At 37.8% G+C, this 22,174-nt stretch overlaps 1 protein-coding gene across 1 annotated transcript in view; it reads right to left on the bottom strand.

Annotated features, from left to right (window-relative positions):
* NEB (nebulin) overlaps positions 1–22,174 on the bottom strand; it is a 211,725-nt gene that overhangs the window by 156,242 nt on the left and 33,309 nt on the right. The window contains exons 23-39 of the mRNA XM_047083946.1: positions 21,120–21,224; positions 20,468–20,575; positions 20,269–20,382; positions 17,405–17,602; positions 15,645–15,752; positions 14,072–14,170; positions 13,190–13,294; positions 12,994–13,101; positions 11,314–11,625; positions 11,008–11,214; positions 8,865–8,969; positions 8,061–8,168; positions 5,969–6,280; positions 4,658–4,864; positions 2,775–2,879; positions 1,587–1,694; positions 109–420 (exon numbers count right to left, since the gene is read on the bottom strand). Coding sequence (XP_046939902.1) covers positions 109–420; positions 1,587–1,694; positions 2,775–2,879; positions 4,658–4,864; positions 5,969–6,280; positions 8,061–8,168; positions 8,865–8,969; positions 11,008–11,214; positions 11,314–11,625; positions 12,994–13,101; positions 13,190–13,294; positions 14,072–14,170; positions 15,645–15,752; positions 17,405–17,602; positions 20,269–20,382; positions 20,468–20,575; positions 21,120–21,224 — 2,721 coding nt within the window. The remainder of the gene's footprint in view (positions 1–108; positions 421–1,586; positions 1,695–2,774; positions 2,880–4,657; positions 4,865–5,968; positions 6,281–8,060; positions 8,169–8,864; positions 8,970–11,007; positions 11,215–11,313; positions 11,626–12,993; positions 13,102–13,189; positions 13,295–14,071; positions 14,171–15,644; positions 15,753–17,404; positions 17,603–20,268; positions 20,383–20,467; positions 20,576–21,119; positions 21,225–22,174) is intronic.

Genomic DNA, 22,174 nt, shown 5'->3' with positions numbered 1-22,174 from the left:
CCAGGTTTAAGATGAAGTAAATGGAATTGCCAATTTCTTGTTTGTCCCTCCCACCGGCTAGAAACGGATAACTAATTCTATGCCCACAATGTGTTGACTGTTACGTACATCGCTTTGGATCTGCATTGCATTCCTGGAATGCTCCACATTCAAGGCATCAGGCAGCAGAGTGTAGCTGTGGAAGGGTTGTCTGTAGTTGGTGTTGGTAACAGCCTCCTGAGATTTCTTGGCTGCTGTCACGCTGAACATGTCCAAGGGTGTGTGATACCTGGTCTTGCTGGCTTCATAGCCCTTTTTGTACTCACGATCTGACTGCATTTTGGCTACATTCATGTAATGAACCAGTTTAGGATCATCCTGAAGACTGAGAAATCCAATTTGCCTGCCTTTGGCTTTCTCATAAGCCTCTTTATACTTGAACTATATTAAACAGAAAGACAAACAGACAGAAGGTTGATAGGGTCAATTATAGGAAATACTAAAGTGTTATACTGAATTTACGTAACAAATTAAGCAATAGCCAAATTTGGTCTGAATGCAGGTAACATCTAAGTTTTTTAGTATTTTTAAATAAATAACTAGGAAAGTATTTCTAATGGAGGGTCTTGAGATTTGCTCTGGGGATAATTAAGAATGGGGTAATTTGTGGTTTACATCTAGATTATTTATAAGTAGATTCTTTGAGTATTCTCAAAGGTTCCTGAAAAGTTTAGTAAGGATTTGGTGTATATATATTTTTTAATAATCAATTCCAAAAAGAACTGCATTATTTTATAAAGTACTTGTGTAATCCTGAGTAAATTTCAGCAGAGCTCTTATACAAATTAGTGTATTCAACTCCAAATGAATTTTTACTCTACCAAGTTATTATATCAATTCATATAGAAAATATAACTTAATTTATAAAAAGCAAATAAGTAGGTAAGCAACTAAAATCCTCTCATTTAAATCTATAATTCTTCCTGGTTTTCCATATTTTATCAGTTTAAAAAAATTTTTTTAATGTTTATTTTTTGAGAGAGAGAGACAGACAGAGACAGAGAGAGTGTGAGCAGGGGAGGGCAGAGAGAGAGGGAGACACAGAATCCAAAACAAGCTCCAGGCTCTGACCTGTTAGCACAGAGCCTGATGCAGGTCTCGAACCCACGGACCATGAGATTATGACCTGAGCCAAAGTCGGATGCTTAACCAACTAAGCCACCCAGGTGCCCCTATATTTTATCATATTTTTTCTTTGTGAAAATTATGTTAAAAAATTTTATTCTTTTAAAATACTTGGAGACTTTTTTTGATTTAGTGACATTTTAGTATGCCAAAGTTTTTTTCTTGAAAAAAAATTCAAATAAAAAGCAGTTTCCAACTTCAATGAGAGTACCAAACATTTTTCACAGTTTAAAAAATTTTCTTTTTGTATTGAATTTCTAAAGATTTTAAAGCAAAGTAATATAATTCATTGGCACTTAGGATGTTAGGAAATATTTTAATACTATAATATTTTATTTCCTAATTTACCTCACATATCCTCGTATACCATGTAAAGGTTTTAAAAATAGAAGAAGAGTTTTCTACTTTCAGATTAGACTTACATCACTAGCAATATTTCTTGAACTTTTTGCAGCAACAATTGGAATGGCATCTGGTCTCAAATCATAGCCCTTAGCAAGAGTTTTCTTCCAGTCTGCTTTATAATGAGACTTGAAAAAAGGAAAGAGTATTTTATTATTTTATTATTCTACTTGAATATATTTCTACATTTTCAAACTTTTCTATAATAAGCATGTAATACTTTAATTTTCTTGTATTTTTTATAATGAAGCAATTTAATCTTATAGAAAGGTATGAAAACTAAAATAAAAAATTCAGATATAGTACCACCCAGATTTAATTAATGCTTAAATATTACTTACAAAAGCAGAACAAAATTTAAATAAACCAAAAGTATAGAAATGAGTACCAAAAAATTTTATTTGGAGACAAAAGAGCCTAGAATGTTAGGAAGAATGACTAAGACATCTTTTAAGAAATGAACAATTTTATCCAGGTTTGATTATATTTTTAAGTTAGAATTTACCAACTTTTTTTTTTAAAGCAAAAGGAAACAACTCATAATAGTGAATTTAAACATCACCACCAATTATATATCTAGACTACCCAAGAGGCTATTTATATGCAAAAAAGAGTTTCTAAAGAAAATTAATAATAAACTTTTATACAAGTTTTAATGACTGAAACAAAAATTAGACAAAGCAATACTTGTGCTTATTACAGACTATTCATTACTGTTGAATGATTTAAAAATTGGCCCCCATACATGGAGGGCAAGGTGAGACCGAACAAAGAGGGAGACCACTGCAGATTGGCAGGTGACAGGTTTAATAAACAAGGGAACTTACACACAAGGCTTGTCGTGGGCGGCCATGAGACAAGTAGATCTCCTCACCTGCCCACCACAATCTTTAAAGTTTATACAGAGGCCTTAACTGGGTTCAGTCACGTATGCCAGTCAGATGGTCCCAACAACATACTGCTCTATCAAGGCTGCATCCTTGAAAATGTCTCCTACTCTGGGAATGGTGGGCAGAATGGACATTCCAAGGACAGGGGAGGGGGTGAGGAGCCTCAGGTTTAACCAGCAGTCATGTTTTCACAATGACTTTCCAACAGAGACTCAAAAGGTCCATACTCCTTAAAATTCTCACTGCTAGAATTATACAGAACTGGAAAGAGGAGGCCCATGTTAGCAATATTAGACTGGCACCAGGCCAAATACTCACATCACTCATGTTCAAGGCGTTGACCTTGGCCTGAATAAACTGAGGCAATTCAGGGTCCATAGTGTACTTATGCTTCCGTTTCTCTCCCTCTATTTTGTAGTTCAACTAAAAACAAAGGAGGCAGCATGCAAATGTAATTAGTTAACATAATGTAAGTTTCATCAAGCACACACTCCTTTAAAAAGGAAGGTTATCATTCATGTTTTGCCATATGCAAGTCAAATACCTGTACTATCAAATGGCAGGATGTTAGCAGACCTATCCATTTGCTTATTCCACCAATATTTACTGGACAGCACTATGGGCTAGGTAGGGGGGATAGGTTTCTGCGTGTAAATTGTTGAAAAAGGCAGACATGTCTTCTTGAAGGTTATAGTGCAGTAGAGGAGACAGAGAATAAAAATGTAAACTGTAAGAGCTAGAGTGTATGATGTGTTGTAAATAGAATAACTTTAGGAAAGAAACAAGGACGGTCAGCAAAGGCTCTCTAAGCAGGTGACATTTATGCCCAGACGAAGAAAGGGGAGGAGTCCAGGCCAAAGCAGAGCTCTCAAGTCTGGAAAGGGCACGGCTAGAGTAAGGGACTGAAGGCAGCCTGTGTCACAGGGCTAGAATGTGCTGAGGGAGTCTGGCAGACTTCAACAGGATGGGGAACATGGCCACAGAACTGAGGGCCTTTTCAGCCAAGGTAACAAGTTTAGATGTTCAAGGAGCAGTTACTAAGAAGTTTAAAGTGTAAGAGGGATGTGATTTATACTTTAAGATAGCTCTTCTGGTGGTCATGGGTGACCCCAGACAGGGAGTCCAGATACCATGCAGGTGTCCATGAGAGATATGGAAGCCCAAACTAGGACTGTGGGCAGCTGGAAGACAGAAAAGTGCTCCATAGGACGCTGGGAGAGATTTAGGAGGCTAGCTCAGCAGATGCATTGATGGAGGGATCACACAGGGAGAGATCAGTAATAACATCCAGGTTTCTGGCTTGAGTAACTGGGTAGATGTTGTGGCATTTATTGGGATGGGGAAGACAATTAGTGAGTGTGCAGTTCTCCTAGCTCACTGGAAAAACACAGTGAGTCTCTCACTCGGTACAAAAGAAATCAAAAGAATTTACACGTTTATTGCCACTAAAAAAGAATTAATCTCAAAATATCCATGGTAACGTGAAAGCAGAGACTGGCCTGAGAAAATCCACAGATAATCCTCAGATCTGAGCCAAGCAAAGCATTCCCCACCTTCTAATATCTGGGGCTAAGAATACACATCTTTGCTTTTTACTTACTGTTCTCCTTCTGGTGGAGGTATTTTAACAGAACTTGAAATTATCAAGTGAGATGAAGCACCAAACATTGTGATTAGGCTCTACCAATAAGGGTCCAGATAGACCTGGGCTCAGAAATGAGACTCAGCTGACTCTGAAAGTAAACTGCTTACCTCCTCCCCAGAGGCCTCTCTTGGGATTGCTTTTCAGAACACAGAGCTCTTACGCAAGAGGATTAGGACATTGCGCCTTCTCCCCGTGTAGCCAGGTAGAACGGTTGCAATTCAGAGCAATAAATAGCTTGGTTTACCATTCAGATGGAATCACAGATGATAAGAGTAATCATTTTATTTCATTTCATGTGTATAATGATAGGGGTCTGCTTATAAATAGTACATATTCTCTATATTTGGAAAATAAAGCAACTTTGGAAAATCCTCCTTCTCCCTTCCCTGTTCTCTTTATGTTCAAGTTCCAAGTTGCTTCAAAAGTGAAACCTTCCTATTCTACCCTGAAAGCAGTTGATATGCTAACACAGATGCACCTTCAAGTGTTGGATTAAAGAAGGATGGTGGAGTGGGTGTTATTCATGGACAAACCCTTTTGAAGGGAAACTACTTACATCGCTTAGTTGCTTTGTGTTCTTCTGAGCCAAAACCATGCCCATGGAATCAGGCACACTTGTGAACTTGATGGTATCCGGGTGCTGTCGATACTTCCTCTCATTTAAAGCATCACCTGCTTTCCTGACCTTCTCAACCTCTAGAGAACCAATAGGGATCCATCCAATGCCTTTGAAGAAGTTGTTATACTCGTCTTTATATACATTCTGTAAAAGAGTAATCTCATATGAGGAGATATCCAACAGAATACTCAAAAGATGTCTCTGGAACCTTCAATTCTATCCAAAGGAAATGAATAGCAACACTTTCAGCACGCTCATGTCTATAAAGAAGCTTTTCACTATGTCTGCCACTGAGCTTCTTACCCAGAATTTGGTAATAAGAAAAAGCAGTCTGTTGTTAGAGTGCATTATACAGTGCAGAGAGAATCTAGGCCACATATTTCCATGGGTAATACTAAAAAAAAATTTCTCTTTCAACAATAAATTGGGCTTTCTTTTTGATTTCACTGAAAACCCCACCACTTTGAATTTCACCCATACTGCCCACCTAGGCTATTCCTGATCTCAGCTGGGGAGAGACACCTTTATTGAGCAACTATAAATGAATACCGTATCTTCCCTTACAGAGGATGATTCTTACAGAAATCTGGTTCCTGCAGAAGGAAATGCCCTGAATATTAAACACCCTCCCTATGCAGCTCTCCATGAATCATGCTGCAATCACAAAGCCTTCTTGGTTCATTTTAGATGACTCATTACATAGATTAACATGCATGAGAGTGCGATTTTTAGTTAAAAAAAGAAAAAAAAAACTTTTCTGGGATCAGAAGAATAAAGAATATCGGCACTTAAGCAGCAACCATTTCCTCTTGTTGAGAATCAAGGTGGTTTATATACTCAGTGGAATAAGTTTTACCTTTGATCCATAATAAAGACAATGTCAATGACTTCAATAGGAGCACAGAAAGCCAGCAAAAACATAGCTTGTCTACCATGCATTTGTTAGTCTTTCAATAATGATTGTTTATTATATATATATATTTTTCTTTTGAGACAGAGAGAGAGAGAGAGAGAGAGAGAATCCCAAACAGGCACCATGCCAAACTGGACTTGGGGCTCAATTTCATGACTATGGATCATGACCTGAGCCAAAATCAAGAGTTGGACACTTAGCTGACTGAGCCATCCAGGTGCCCTGAAAAATGCACTTTTCAAATATCACTGTATTGTGAAGTCAACTAAAATGGGAGGAAATGATTGTCGCTCAAGCACCAACATTTCTGGGTCTGTTATGTTATACATACTTACATCACTCTGAATTTGATTCACATTCCTGGTATGCTCAAGACTCATGGCATCGGGTAGGTATGTGTAATGATGTATCGGCTGTTTGTAGTTGACGTTGGTGACAACATCCTGGGCCATCTTTGCAGCAGTAATGCTAACCATGTCCCCAGGGGTATGGTAGCTGGTTTTGGTGTTCTCATAGTTCTTCTTGTATTCACGATCTGACTGCAACTTTGCCACGTTCATATAATGGACCAGCTTGGGATCATCCTGGAGGCTTCTAAAACCCACATGCTTTCCCTTTGACTTCTCATAAGCTTCCTTGTATTTATACTGCAAAGGCAAAATTTGGTTAGCAAAGTCCTAGGCATTGATAGGTATAGCAAGTATATTCATACACAAAGGCACTTAGAACATTGTGACTTCCTGGGAGATTGTACAAGAAGTGCAAACCATACCCACCCACCCCCATTTGCCTCCAGAAAGTTCAGACTGAAAACATTTATATCCAATACTGCTGGGTTACAAGTGGGTAGCATGATAAATTCAAACCCCGTTTCTTTCTTTGCTATAAATCCTACAAATGCATTTGCGTATAGAACTTTACGTAAAGCCAATTGAATTTGCATGCTTAGTATAAACAAGACACATTCGAAATATAAGGCCAATACCTCTTGGTTTCCTAGGGATGTGAATTTTCCCAAGCCAATATATTATCACCATCATAGAATGTTATCATACATCACAGAATATTAGAAATTAAGAAAATCTTCCATTTGCTGTTCCCATTGGCCAAGTGATATGTATGTAACAGATGCAGAAGAAACTCTAAAGGATTCCATGTGCAAGTTCACACTCAGTTTTTCTTGGCGTAGGGGTGGAAAACATTATTTTGTTGTCTCAGGCTGACCAAATAAAATAAAAACCCTCTTCTTTCTAGGTGGCATCAATTTAGATGCTTGGGCAGGGAGCTGGGCCTTCCCCACCCATTTCTCAGCAGCTACTTTCCAAGCTCACTGCTGAAGCAGCTGCAGAGGAATTAAAGAACTGCAGTAAGGGCAGGAATGGCTGTGAGCTTTCCCCATCAGTAAAGCCCATGGTATCTCACTGCTGGAACTGGCGATGGGATGTAGATTGAGTCGTACTGTATATAACAGGTCAAAACCTCAATTTTTAGGTAAAAGAATGCAAATCCACCTAAACTCTGCAGATACCCTGCTCTTGTCACATATGCACTGATTTATAAACAAGAGTTTAGCAGGCAATTGGATTATCAAGACATTTCATTTCTAGGCATGTTAGACAAAGCTCTGTGCAAGCTCTAAAAAAAATAAAAATAAAAAAATAAAAAAGATAATGTCGTACTTTAGACTTTCACTTTGTCCTTAAACTAGAAATTTATTTCATAACAGTGTGCAAATCTTTGACGAACACATTTTCAGTGGCATCCCTACAAGGAATGTTGTAGAATTCTTACACCGTTAGCTCCCAAGTGGTCTGTACACATGGGTGGTTTCTTTCTCCTCTTTTCCTAAACTGCGATTGTAGCCTCCAAAATAGTATGTGACAGTGAAGTCTACAGGGCATGCTTGCTTGTTGAAATTTTTGAGTTTCAATGACGGGAAGAAATGTAAGTGTATACTTTTCCTATTACAGATGAAATGGGCATCAATTTACATAAGCCAAAATTATATTCTAGAAAAATGGGCCTTTTAACCATTTGGTTTATAAGATCTTTACATTTTATATAACATCTTTGCAATCTTCTTAATACAATTATAATGCAAGCAGTCATCTGAATTTAATGTGTTAGTGTCAGTTAAGGTGTTCTCACTGAAAATAAATGTGGGCTGTCAGGGTAATGTGTCAGTAAAGGTAATTTGGGCTATGAATCGGGGAGAAAGTGGCTTTCAGATTTATGACAGCTCTACCAAGTGGGGTCAACTGAAAAGAATCACAGAATGTTGAAAAAGTGACAGGTTTTCAAAACAATATTTTGTGGAGAATTTGAATGTCATTAATTCAACATACTGTTTTATCATTTAGACAAGCACACATTTGATTACCGTTTAAAAAGGCAATCACCCACATTTCACCTAAAATTTTTACTCACATCGCTGGCAATGTTTCTGGATGCTTTGGCTGCAGTGATGGGAATAGCGTCACCCAGCACATTGTTGCCCTTGGCTATTAAATCATGCCAGTCCCGTTTATAACAGACCTGGGATATAGAAGGAAAAAGGATGTCAGAATGCTGTGTATTAATCAGCTAAAGTGATTCCTCAGTTGCTGGGATTGTTTCATTCTTTTCCAGCTATACAGTAAAGGAATCTCCTATCGCATATTCTGTTTTAGGAAGTCACGTTAGCAAAATATCACACTTTGTGTAGCATGAAATTATAGGACTCTGCACCAATTACTCACCCAAACTTGGTTTGGCTACATACTGAAGCAGAATACTGAGAAACTGGAGTGGATCTAGAATAAAGATTCTGGAAACCATGGTATGTGAGGACCAACTGCAGAAAATGAAGTTGTCTAGTCTTATGAAAGGAAGGTCAAGGGAAGACCAAGTGGTTAGCTTTAGAAACTTCAGTATTATTGTAATAAAAGGATTTCATTTATTCCTATGTTTCTGCAGGATAATAACTTTCTCTATTTGCAAAACTAGGAAAAATAAGTTGAAATTTTAGAGGAACAGATGTTGGGCTCCACGTAAGGGAAAATGGTATATCCTTGTGAGTTTTCTTGCCCTGGAAAAGGCTGACTCAGGCAGAGAGCCGTCATCAGGAGATAGGCTTCATACGGGGTGTGTAGGAAATTGACCTAAATAATTATCAAGGCCCCATTCTACTCTAAAATTCTATTATTTTACCATCATGTCTGGATTTCACACACCATCAAAAACCCTACTTACATCACTTATATTGTAAGCGTTGCACTTGGCCTGGAGAAACTGAGGAAGATCAGGACTCATAGTGTATTTATGCTTCACATCTTCTCCTTTAGCTTTGTATAAGATCTGCAACACACAATCACAAAAATAAAATGCATTAAAGATAGCACAAAAATGGAAAAGGCTTTAATTGCACACTTAGCACAGTCCACCACGATTCCTATTGTTCAAAATCATGAAAGGTATTTTCCTATTTTTAAAAACTCAAACATTTTGTCTTTAGAAAGATCCCAAAGCTTTGTGTATTAAAATAGAGAGAAAAATAGAAAACAGGAATCTTTGACTGAGATGAATATAAGTTCAAATGTGAAACCCTATTATGAATAAACAGGATTCACCCAAGCCAGAAACGTTCAGTGTTTGCTAGTGGCATTAAAATTTCTTAAGGTCTTAGAAAATGGCAGTTAGAATGAGTCTTTCACTTCTGCTAAAAACTTTCCAATTATAATTGCAGCGGTAAAACCACATAGTAATTTCTTCAGTATATGAAGGCACTTATACATAAACCCAGTGTACTCAAAAGGTTTACCATTTCATATTTACCATACTTTATCCTTTTACAGATGTCTGAAAGACATCTAAGTGCATGGTATAGAACTTGTATCCTCCTCTTGGTAATAGAAAAGAAATTGCTTAATTTCTAAAACTAAAACCCAACTGAAATCACAAGTAGATTACCAATCTCGACTGTCATTAATCCTATAAATCCCTAGGCACGCCTATGTACAACATCACATATAAACCGGTATGCATTTACCATAAATAAAGTCTAAAGTGGCTGATATCTATTTGAACCTTCAAATACTAAATAATTCATTCCAGAAATCCAAGAGCTATCTTTACTTCCTCACTGCCTGTAGAAACCATAGCTAAGCTTTCACAGCATTCACAGAATCTCATCAGTTCTACCTTCCACACATCTCCTTTCCCATTGCTACTGCTTTAGTTGAAGCCCAAATGAGCCTTCTGTTAGATTTCTGTCAGAGCTTTTAATCCACCTCCTTACCTCCAATCTCTCCCCTCAACAATGCAATCTCAGCACTTGTCAGAGCTATCTTTTAGAACACAAGTCTGATAATGCAACTCCAAGGATTAAGATCTTCAATACCTCCCATTACCCACCCCACAATGTCCAGAGTATAAATTAGGACACAAGACCCTCAATGATTAAATAACAATCCCAAACCCTTCATTGTCCTTCCACTCATTACCTCTTGACGGTCATTCTGTTTTTTTCTTTTGCCAAGAATGCACCCTTCCCTTATTTGCCAGGGAAGCCTTGGCAGGCAGTTACCTCTTCCCTTATATTTATTTGGCACATACCTCTCCTGTAGCATTCACTTCTCAGTAGGACAATGCTCTGGTTTCGTCCATGCCATTTTATACTCCTATCTTATATCTTTGTCATATCCTATATCTCACTAATCTTTGTCTATGTCATCTTTATACCCTCAACATATAATACAATGCCTGGCACAGGGAAGGTATTAAAAAACATTCATTCAATGAATAAATTAATGCTTTTGATATCCCTTTAATTCTTCTATCTAACTTTCCTTTGGATCTCACTTTAGCCAGATCATATACATTGTTTGTGGACAGGCAGACAAACAATATACTAATCTTTAAGACCTAAGGTTTTGAAAGTCTCTATAATATTTATATATGATGAATTCTGAGACGCAAAATCATATACCCATGTGAGTTACTTCCCTGTGTTAGTATTTTACATATGAAAAGCAAATATAAGCAACTTAATACAGAATTGAATATGATATATTTGCCAAAGTGTCTGGGACTTAAGCTTAAGTTTTGTGTGTATGTGCACACAGGCACACATGTGTAGTACTACAGAACTTGGTCATCATGACAAATTTATCCAATAGCAGTATTTCAAAGGAAGCTAAAAAGGAGGTTTTAAAAAGGAAAGTAAATAGCAAGATAGAAGAAAATGAAAATATTAGTGCCCAAACTAAAAAGAATTTTAATTTTTAAGTTAAATAAAAGGAAAATTATTGGCTCAGAAGAATAAAAAGATTGAGCGGCTGTTTATTTTGTTAAAGCCTCCCTCTGTTCTTTGCCCCCTTTCTTTCATTGTACTTACATCACTGATTTGTTTTGTGTTCTGTTTTGCCTGGACCATAACTGGGGAGTCCACAATGCTCGTAAATTTGAGCGTGTCTGGATGTTGTCTGTACTTCTTTTCGTTCAGGGCGTCACCCGCCTTCTTAACTTTTTCTACATCCAGACTGCCAATAGGTATCCAGCCTATGCCTTTCATCCAGGTGTTGTAGTCTTCCTTGTAGGCGTTCTACAGCAATGGGAAAGAAGAGGAGTAAGTGCCCCGAGTGGTAGAATCTCACACAGGTTCTTACCTCAGAGGGGGACTGTCTGGTGGAGTGTCACTTACATCGCTCTGTATGTGCATCATGTTTTTAGACAACTCCAGGTCCATGGCGTCAGGCAGGTAGGTGTAATGATGGAGAGAATGCTTGTAGTTGACATTGCTGGCAACGTCCTGAGCCTTCTTAGCTGCCACAACGTTGAACATATCATGGGGCGTGTTGTATTTCGTCTTTGTCTTCTCATAGTCTTTTTTATACTCCCGGTCTGACTGCATCTTGGCCACATTCATATAGTGAACCAGTTTAGGATCATCTTGGAGACTTTGGAAGCCAACCATTTTCCCTTTGGCTTTTTCATAATCTTTTTTGTACTGAACCTATTGGAAACAAAAGTGGGCATATTTTAAAATGTAGTTATGAAGATTTTACTGAACAATGAGACCATGATTTAAAGCAATGGAGCTCCCCAGAAATTACTTCAATAACCAAACAATTAGATATTCGTTTGTATACAGTTTGAAATGTAGCCTGGTAAAATTAAAATGTTATATCGAGCCCATTTGATTGTCTATAGCTACTTCTGCCACCCAAGAGAGGTTGGGATGGGGGGTGTTAACCATAATTCACGTCAGTGACGAGATAGAATTATAGTAGCAGTAGAATTTTAATGAGTCTTTGGATATCCAAAGAGAGATCCAGAACCAGTTGTATGTAAACACGAATCAGCTCTGAATAAGAAGGTGAGAAGAAGTGAACTTGCTTGGGGAGATCCGGGAAGAAGCATGGGAAACTGAGAAGCAGAGACGTGAAGGAAGGATTGTGTGTATGTGTCGGGGTGGGGAGTAGCTGGAGGAGTACCCACAGAGAAAGGGGGTGGGTAAGAAATTTTGGATGGCAGGGCTTTTAGGATACAGATATTTATTATTCAATTGTAACTTATTTACATTGGTGCAAAGTCAACTTCATTTCAAACAATCAGTGAGGTTGTGCTTGGGACCTAAGGGGAATCCAAAACAGGGGACTGTGTTCCATCTCTGGATCATGCAGACCAGAAAGAGAAGTGAATCTAGAGTAGGGGAGCCCAGGTGAGCCAGAGCAAAACCATCACGTGCAAGCCAGGAGCTGGAGTTATGAAAAGACAATAAACCTCAGAATATCTGCAGCAAGCTGAGGGGGAGGGTACTCCATCAGCTCTAGGTCAAATGATAGGGGCTTGAGTCAATTTGATTTAACTCTCAAAGAGGAAAGCAACTAGTTCACAGCTGGGTGAAAGTAAGATGAGGAAAAGAAACAAAGACTAACAAAATTCCTAACTTTCATGAGCCTGATGATTACTGTGAAACTTGGGGCCAATTCATCCATCTCTGGAAGCAATGAAGTAAAAAGAAGTAAGGCAAAGAGGGAATTCATATAAATTAAGCAAGTTTTGAGATAAAATCTTACTACCAGGAGGCTATAAGGATTTAAACAGTGAGCGACTTATTTCCACGAGAGAAATAACGTGAATCTGTAGCAATACGGAAGAGACCTTTAACTTGGGGTGGTTGATGAGAACTGGCCAGTAAAGATTCTACAAATCCTAACCCCCAGGAAAACTCAAGTCTATTTAGGGAATTTCCCCTTCTCAATAGTTTTAAGAAGGGCTTGCTTCCAATTAGGGACAACAGACATGGTGACTTGGGGATAACAAGTCCACCCTGCCCACACTTTCTAGTTACACACAGGTGACCAACGGCTCGACTTACATCACTCGCCGCCTGTCTGGCAGCTTTGGCAGCTTTGATGGGAATCGCGTCCGATCTCAGGTCATATCCCTTCTTGCTCAAATCTTTCAAGTCTGTTTTGTACATACTCTGAAAGAAAAAAAGTCATCTGAATACAACTCAGGCCACATTTAGAGAGGGCTTCACATGCAGTCAGCAGCTGAGCTCATGTGCACACCTCACTGATATTGTAGGCATTAACTTTAGCCTGGATGAACTGGGGCAGGTCTGCTGGCAGACTGTATTTGTGAAGCCTTTCTTCTCCTTTGGCTTTGTAGGCAACCTGAAAAAGGGAAAAAGTGCATAAACAAACAAAGTAGGGAAGAGGGGTTAAACGACACAGGAAAATAACTTCAGAGTGATCGTGTCGCACAGAGTTGCTTTTTATGAAAGACATTCCCTGTGTCACCCCCACATTCACCCGCAAAGATCTGTAGGCCTTCAAAGTCTCATATGCAATGTACAGGGTCCCCTATCTTGGTGCCTGTTCGGCCCTGGCAAAGGTCCTTAGGTATGCCCGAGGAACCTCTGGATTTTGTTAGGGGCACCTCATGGAAGTTAGCCCAGGGAGGTGACCTGATAAAAATGTTAACCTGCAGACACTTTGGTCAGCACAGAAGAGGCTAACTGGGTAAGATACACAAACCATCTATATTATACCTGTGGGTTACCGATGGGACTTAGGGGTAGTTTATATGATGCTTGTCTTAGCTCTGACTTACAATGTGACTCCTCCATAAGATGTATTGCCTATATTCATTTTCCTGGTCTTTTCTAGAAATAGGTTTGTAGTGTTTTTTGTCGTCAAGAGAAGTCCCTCTTACCTTCTCCTTGGACGGCAATGTTAAATGGCTGAAAGGACAGTGAACCCAGTATACATAATACTCTAAAGATATGAATTAGGTGTGCTTTATTAATGAAAGGCTGAGAGAATTACAGTTGCTCACAAAACTGAGTCTCTTCAGAATGCATAATAATTACAGGTAATCAGTATAGTAGGAATACAAATGTACTTGTATTAATTAATATTTGTTAAAATAGAGATAGGATTAATACTTACATCACTTCTCTGAGCCTGGTTGATTTTAGACTGTACTATAATCGGAGCATCTTCAATCGAGGTAAACTTGAGAGTGTCTGGATGTTGGCGGTATTTTTTCTGTTTGGTGAATTTAAAAAAGAAAAACAATAATTTTACTCTCACTGAAGGCTAATATATAAAAAATCCTTGAAATTTATTTTGGAGAGACGAGGATTTTTCCTGATTTTAAAATGTAAACAGATTCTTGGTTGGCTTGGGGGAAAAGATGAATACAATACAAAAGCCAGTGTTTTAAAAATTGGCTTAATTTTGGATTGTCTGGGGCAGTACAGCCCAATACAACTTTCAGGAACCAGACTTTGTTTCTCGCTTATGAAATGAAAAATGAAATCAAAGAGGGTATTCTCAGCTAAACAGAACCCAGAAACACCACAAAGTTTTCTAAAGGATTACCAGAAAAGCACACAAGGAAATCTGGATTGTCTTTGCCTGTCACTAACAGGTTCTCAAGTTCCTGTCACTCCCACCGAGGTAGAGAAGTAAAGAAGCTCTCTGGCTGAGGGAGGAGGAACAGAAGAATTAGGGTAACAGTGAGTGGTTCCTGTAGGAGAGGGAGGACTTTTGTTCTGTAGCCCCCGTGTGCTTAGTACACAGGTTGTCACTAAAGTGCTGAGGAGCCACAGGAGAGACGATGTTGGAAGGTGTTCTCATCGGAAGCTGGCAACTGCTAGCTACATTCCTATATTCTACTCCATCTAGTCTCCCGGTCATCTTCCTTTGTGCATATTATACATCCCACTTCTGTGTACAAAGTAGCACCACCCAGCTTCAGACTTCTGAAAACTACCAACCTAGAACTTTTTTGAAAAAATCTGATAAAATGTTGCTCACCAAAAGCAAGCAAAAGCACAGAACAGAAACTTGAGTGGGAAGAAAACCCTCACTCAGCACCTCTATTCCTTCTTTATTTGGCTACCCTCCCTGATGATGGATTTGCCTGACAGCAATGGGAATGTTCCACTGTTAGACAACCAAACTGCAATATAGCTATACAAAGGAATACTACTCAGTAATACAGAAAATATTGCAGACCCATGCAAAAACATGGTGCTAAGTGAAAAAAAGTCTAATACAAAAGAAATTTCTAGAAAAGCAAAACTATAGAGACAGAAGGCAAATCTATGGTTGCCTGGTGTTGAAGATGGAAGCAGGAATTTTTCAAGGAAACTTTGGTATACCACAAGCATTTTAAAATTCAATTATGGTGATGACTGTGCAACTATACGAACTTATTAAAACTTGTCAAGGTGTGCACTTCAAATAGGTGAATTTTATGGTACGCAAATCATACCTTGATAAAGTTGTTTAAAAATATTTTTATCATGAATGGTTAACATAAATGATTCTGGTGACATAAAGGGGTATGCTTATCTACCTGGATAATTCATGCATGTGGTACGTTTTTTTTTTTTTTTAATCTCAGCAACAATTACTAGAGAATGAAGCAGTAAAGAAGGTGCTTGCGTGGTTTTGGGGGCATTAACATAGCACGTTCCCAACTCTCTCTCTGTAGCACATAGGACAGCTTTACCTCATTCAGGATGTCTGAAGCTCTCTTTGCCTTTTCCATTTCCAAGGACCCAAAAGGTACCCAGCCACAGCCTTTCATCCAGCTGTTGTAGTCGGCTTTGTATTCAACCTACAACACCAAGAGAAAGGTTACTGTTCTTTGCTCAGCATCATCCTTACTCATAAAACCATTAACATTTTACCCAAAAGGATGTTTTTAGGATTTCTGAAAAGCTTCTTCCTCTGTACATTAAGGTTATTTAAAAAATTTCCTTCGTGAGAGATTTTAACAGCCCTTAGGTTATCACTGCTCTTCTAGCTGGCATATATTCCATTTGATCCTTATTTCCAAGTGAAGGGAAGTTTATGGAACTCAAGTTCCAAACTGGACAAATGCTACCCTGCAAGCTGTATCTCAAAGAAGAAATAAAATTGTTATATTTAGATAATCAAATGTGAAATGTTTGCTCGCTAGAACTCTAAGTCAAATTAGGGCTGAAGGCCACATTGAAGATGGATAATTTCGCTCACTTTCTAATTAGATAAGATTTGATAGTAGTTAATTTGCAATATGTGTTTGCACACTTTGCCCTTCATATGTAATGGTTAGTTTAGGAGTGTTTCTGCACTGATTAACAACGCACATTAAAATAGTCACACTCATTAATTTGTTTATGGAAGGTCATTATCATTTGGAATTACTCCTATTTTGGGGACAGTTATGCGATGTTATTAAAATAATAGGCCACTCTTATTGTCTGGCTATAGGAGGTACCTAAAACTCACATCCTAGATACAAAATTCAAATTGCTGTTTAGTGTGGGCCTTTTTAATTGGAATAAAAAAAAATCAAGAAACTATTTGTTTCCTGCCTTTGAGAGGCTTACAATCTACTTAGGAGAAAGAAACATAGCAAAATTAAAGAGCTAAATAAGCTAATAATGCATAAAGTAAGATTGTTAGTAATGGGAATTTCAAATTGTACAGTTGCTGTAAAAAATAGTAGAGTGGTTCCTCAAAAAATTAAAAATAGAATTACCATGTGACCTAGCAACTCCATTTCTGAATGAATACTCAAAAGAATTGAGAGCACGGTCTCAAATAAATATTTGTCACCTACATTCATAGAACCATTATTCGCAGTAGCCAAAAGTTGGAAGCAAACCAAATGTCCACTGGAAGATAAATGGATAAACAAAACTTAGTATATGCATATAATGGAATATTATTCAGCCTCAAGAAGGAAGGAAATTCTGACACATGCTGCAACATGAATGAATGTTGAGGACATGACATTAAGTGAATTAAGCCAGTAACAAAAAGACAAATACCAAGTGACTCTACATGTATGAGGTCTATAGAGTAGTCCAGCTCAAAGAAACAAAAAGTAGACAAGATAGCTACCTATATAAAAAAAATTGTTGATAATAATGAAGGAGATCTTTGTGACAATGGTGATGATAACAGTGAATGTTTACTGAGACTTCACCAGGGCCTGACACTAAGCTAGGTATTTCGCATGAATTCAAATTCTCAAAACAATTCTTTTATTCTAGTTTTACAAGGAAGGGATATAGTGATGGGTTCATGCTAGAGTCACGTCTCTCTAACTCTGAAGGGCATGGTCTCATAGAACCACAAAGGTCATCTTCCCATCACATACTTGCTACATACAGAAGACAATGCAGACACTTCTGAGAATTGTCAAAAACATGACTTCACTTAAAGATTACTTCAGTTTCTACCTTAGAAAGAGGGAATAGAGAAAAACTGATTACTCACATCACTCTGTAGTGCATAAGCCTTCTTGGCAAGATCCACGTTGATGCTATCGGGCGGGTAGCTGTAATTGTGTAAGATGTGCTTATAGTCCACATCACTGGCAATTTCCTGAGATTTCTTAGCTTGAGTGACTTGGAGCATATCAAGAGGTGCAGTGTAGATGGTTTTTGACTTCTCATAGTCTTTACGATATTCACGCTGTGAATAGGAAATTTCCATTTATTACTGCAAATCTTCAATGGATTTCCAGAAAAGCACAGAAATCGCTCATAAACAACAAACACGAGTTAGAGAAACACATTCAAACATCTGAGTACTTATTTTTTCCTATAATTTGTTCATATGTTACACATTACTGAATGCTTCCCCCCCCCCAAAAAAAAATCATACATGGACAGATTTTCTCAAATCTCTTTTTAGCTCAAAGAGCAATGTCAGACATTAGGAGCCCACAGCTTCTGCTTCAACCAGGTATTACTTTATTTTAAAACAGGGGTTTTCAAGGACTTTTAACAAGAATTATTTTTACCAAAGCCATCTCAACTTTGAATTGTTTTCGAATAAGGAAGTATTTTTTAATTGATGAGAATTCTATGACAATCATTTCATACTTCTGATTATATAAAATAACTACTTCATGAATAGTGCTGTACATTTGACTGCTTGGCTTTTCTAACATCATCTTTAAATGGTTACTGATTTTTCAACCTGACTATGCTTCTGACAGTAGATAAGCTCCACTGAGAATCCCAAATGTTTTTCATACCAAGCTTAATTTTGGTAACAATTTAAAAGAAGCTTCAGATTGCAGCAGTAATAAGACCTCAGAGGAGAAAAGTTTGTGAAACTGAGCCATTAAAGTAACCTTGGCACTTATTACAGTGTTCTCATAAACCAAATGCCTTGACTGGGCCTCAGAAGGCGCTTTCATTGGCTGGTTTTCTGGAATGTTAGGGTGCTAATTAGGTCAAAGCCCCAGGTTTATCATGTCCATTCACCAATTACCTTAAGAGAAAAATTCTGACCCAGTGCCTCTAGGAAAATTCTAAACCCATTATATCTCCCCATAATCACGTAAGCATTAAAGACAGTGACCTAGGCTAGTAAGTATAAATATGCCTTATAAATCTTCTGTAGAAATTCCTTTTGCAAATGATCTGATCTTTTAGCTTTCTTAGGGAATACGATCTTCTTTCTAAATATTTTGTGGGCAGTTACTTTTACTGAATAAACTTATCACTTAATTATAAAACCTAGACTTTGGTTTATAAAAATAAAATACGGAAATTTTCTGACAGTATGCATGAACACTGAAAAACTGATAAAGCAATGTCACAACAGGATTAGAGTGGGGAAGTGTTTTTGACTAAATTGTCTTGACTCTTTTGTTCATGCTCATACCAGTTCACACATATCTGCGTCTATAAAATGCTGTCAAAGGTCCAAATGGCTTTAAAAGATTCTCTTTAAAAGCTATGCACATTCTGTATCTGCAGCCTAGCATTTAGCCTGGATATTCTGTGAGAATGATTCATCGTTGGCTATCTCTTTTGGTTGCCGATGTCAATTACCACATATTTTATGAACACTTACTTTGTGCTTAGTGTTCTAATGGGTTCTGTGATAAGATGAAAAACAAAAGATAAAGATACATGTGCTGTTAACAGGCAGCTATAAACTTTTGAGTTGAGAAGGGATAAGGATCTAGGGAAGAGCGCAGTATTATGTATGTGAGCACTGTATACTGACATAATTCAGTGTGAAGTTATTAGAGAAAATTACTGAATATGATGTTTTAAAGTGTTATACAACTATACAGCAAATGCGAAATGAAGCAAAGAAGGTATATATAGATCATTATATGAACACACGGTTGAAATGAAAGTAAATGATACAAACATCCTTCTATTTAATTATGAAAAATAATATTTGCAAGCTATTTTGAAATTCTTACTCTAAAGGAATTCTCTAAACATTTTGTAAGCAGTATACACTGCAATTTGTAATAGATGTTTTCTTCTCTGCAGTAAGAATTTTAATCAAAAGATGAGACTTGGACCATAGGGAAGCCTTAGGGAATTCATAAATTCTCTGAAATTCAGACAGAAGGCATGAAGAAAAAGTTCATCTATCTAGAATGATCCAAGACTTCTATCAGATTCTCAAGGTGGTCTAGAATCAATGGAGTATTTTTCTTGAACCTATGCCAATACTAATTACTAAAGTTAACAAACAATAGTAAGATTTTTATCTGTGATACATGATTTTCTTCCAATATATAGACAGTTTTAAAACCATCATTTTAAAGGTTATTTTTCAATCAGGAGAAAATATGAAAATATCTACTGATGTTTTCCAAAAAGTTTTGAGAATTAAAATCAATATTCTATTAAATATTAAAGCATATATTTTTCACAGTGTAATGGACATCAAGTATAAATCAGTAATTTCCCTCCTTAAATTGAAAGGTACAAGAATCTGGGAAATAATTCTACTTCCAAAATTTCTCCTCAGCAATTTGTTGTGAACATGACAGAGCCCATGGATATGGAATCTTTTTAATATTTTTAAAATGTTTATTTATTTTTGAGAGAGCATGAGCAGGGGAGGGGCAGAGAGAGAGAGAGAGAGAGAGACAGACACAGAATCGAAAGCAGGCTCCAGGCTCTGAGCTGTCAGCACAGAGCCCAATGTAGGGCTTGAACCTACAAACCACGAATCATGACCCAAGCCTAAGTTGGATGCTCAACTGACTGAGCCACCCAGGTGCCCCTGGATATGGAATCCTTTTACATGCTACCACCCTTGGGCATGTTAACAGGGATGTTATCTTGAAAACAAGACAGATTCACAAAGACACTCACATCACTCTGGTTTTTGGCCGTCTTCAAAGAGTGCAGCATCTTGGGATCGTCATGAATGCTGAGGGCTCCAATCATTTTCCCTTTGTTTTTCTCATAGTCTTTCTTGTACATCACCTGTAAAGACATCACACATGCCAGAGCCCACCCATTGGGAAATGTCAGTGAGGGCGCCCTGCCCAGGTGCCCAGGCCACACTCACATCGCTGGCAATCCTGCTGTTGGCTTTGGCTGCCAGCAGGGGAATGGCGTCCACTTTGATGTCAAACTTCTTTGCTTTGCTCTTCTCCCAGTCTTGCTTATAGACATTCTGGACAGAAAAATTTCAGCAGAGGAGTTGTAAGAATGAATCTAACACAGATTCATCCAGTAAAAGAAACAGATTGAAAATTTGTATATATAGACTTATTTCACCTACAAATACCATATTTACAAAATGATAGTATAATTATTCATTAATCTGTCATCCAGCTTCTCCCCTATACTCTTTTTAACATTCTGTGAACTTTCTAAAGATTCTGCTACTCTGATGTATAAAGGACAATGTATAATGACAACCATTTTGAGAAAGTGAAATGCAACATTTATAGGACAGATCTTATAAAACTCTAGAGATTAGCAGGGGCGTAATTCAGAGGATGTTTCTGATGGCAACAGAGAATGTGAGAAATGAAAAAAGGATAGCTAAGTAAGAGCCTTCCGAACATTTAGGCCTTAAAACTCCACTTACACTCTGGAAACAATCTCCATAGTTGTTTAGTTGCTGAACTCCTAATCTGGTTTTTTACAACACCCATCACATCTCCTCTTTGCAGGTACATGCAATGATAGATTTCTGTGCCTTTGGTACTTACGTCACTCAAATTATAGGCATTGACTCTGTGTTGGATAAACTGTGGAGCATCTGCTGGTACGTTGCACTTGAATTTCTCACTTTCATGTTTTGCTTTGTAATTCAGCTGGAAAACAGAAGATATCCAAACAGTTTAGGATCAGAATTTCCTTGAGGGCATATAGAGGAGTGTTGATATATATGGCTAAGTACTCCTACGCTTTTCAGAAAAAAAATGCCTCAAAGAGGTAGTCCATCCAATCAAAGTCCATTACAGAACCTTGACCCTCACTCCCTCTTTCAGGATTGGGATGGAATCCAGTTTGCATTGTCATTTTGTAAATGCTATCACAACGTATGTATGGGAAACTCATTGTCTAAAGTTTTAGGCTGTGCCTTCAGGACACGAACACTCAATCTATTAAATTCTGTGATCTTCTACTCAAAGTGTGGTCTACCAACAGCAGCAGCATCACCTACAAGCTTGTTAGAGAGTCAACATATCCCTCCAGACCTACTGAATCAGAATATTTTTGCAGGGTCACTGGGTGATCCACGTGAAAGTGAATGTTTCAGAAGCACTGCTGTTCTTGCCCTGTTCTTCACATGGCTGGACTGTTCTGCTTTAGATCTTCCTTGACCACCCAATTTGAAGTGTCCCCCCACTCACCCCCTCTCACATCACTCTGTTTGAATTCTGTCTCATGACCCCATATTAGTTTTCTTATTACTGCCAGATGTCTTTCTTGTTTCTGTGCTTTTTATCTTCTTATAAAGTCTTAGCAAACTCAAGAATGGAGAATGCTTGCCTTGTTACCTACACAGATAGATGCTCTTGTTGTTTTTTTCTTTAAGTTGCCATCAAGTCTTAGTCTGTGTTATTTTGGGTATGTGACACATCCTAATGAGCAAATTCCCCACTGAAAATTGGTGACTTATTGAATAAATATTCGTTATTTTTAACACCATCTTTCCTGAGGCTACAATTCAATCTGGCGGCTTCATTTGCATTTTATTAAACCAATCTTGAAAAATGACACCGTTGGGATGACAGATGAGACCATGAAGATTAAGCAA

The sequence above is a fragment of the Lynx rufus genome, unplaced genomic scaffold, assembly GCF_022079265.1.
Source record: "Lynx rufus isolate CCGP_SWC_20201006 ecotype Redwood Valley unplaced genomic scaffold, mLynRuf1.p SCAF_2, whole genome shotgun sequence".
In the NCBI taxonomy this organism is placed as follows: domain Eukaryota; kingdom Metazoa; phylum Chordata; class Mammalia; order Carnivora; family Felidae; genus Lynx; species Lynx rufus.
Note: the sequence above shows the minus strand (reverse complement) of the source record. Positions and strands in the feature narration are given on the sequence as shown.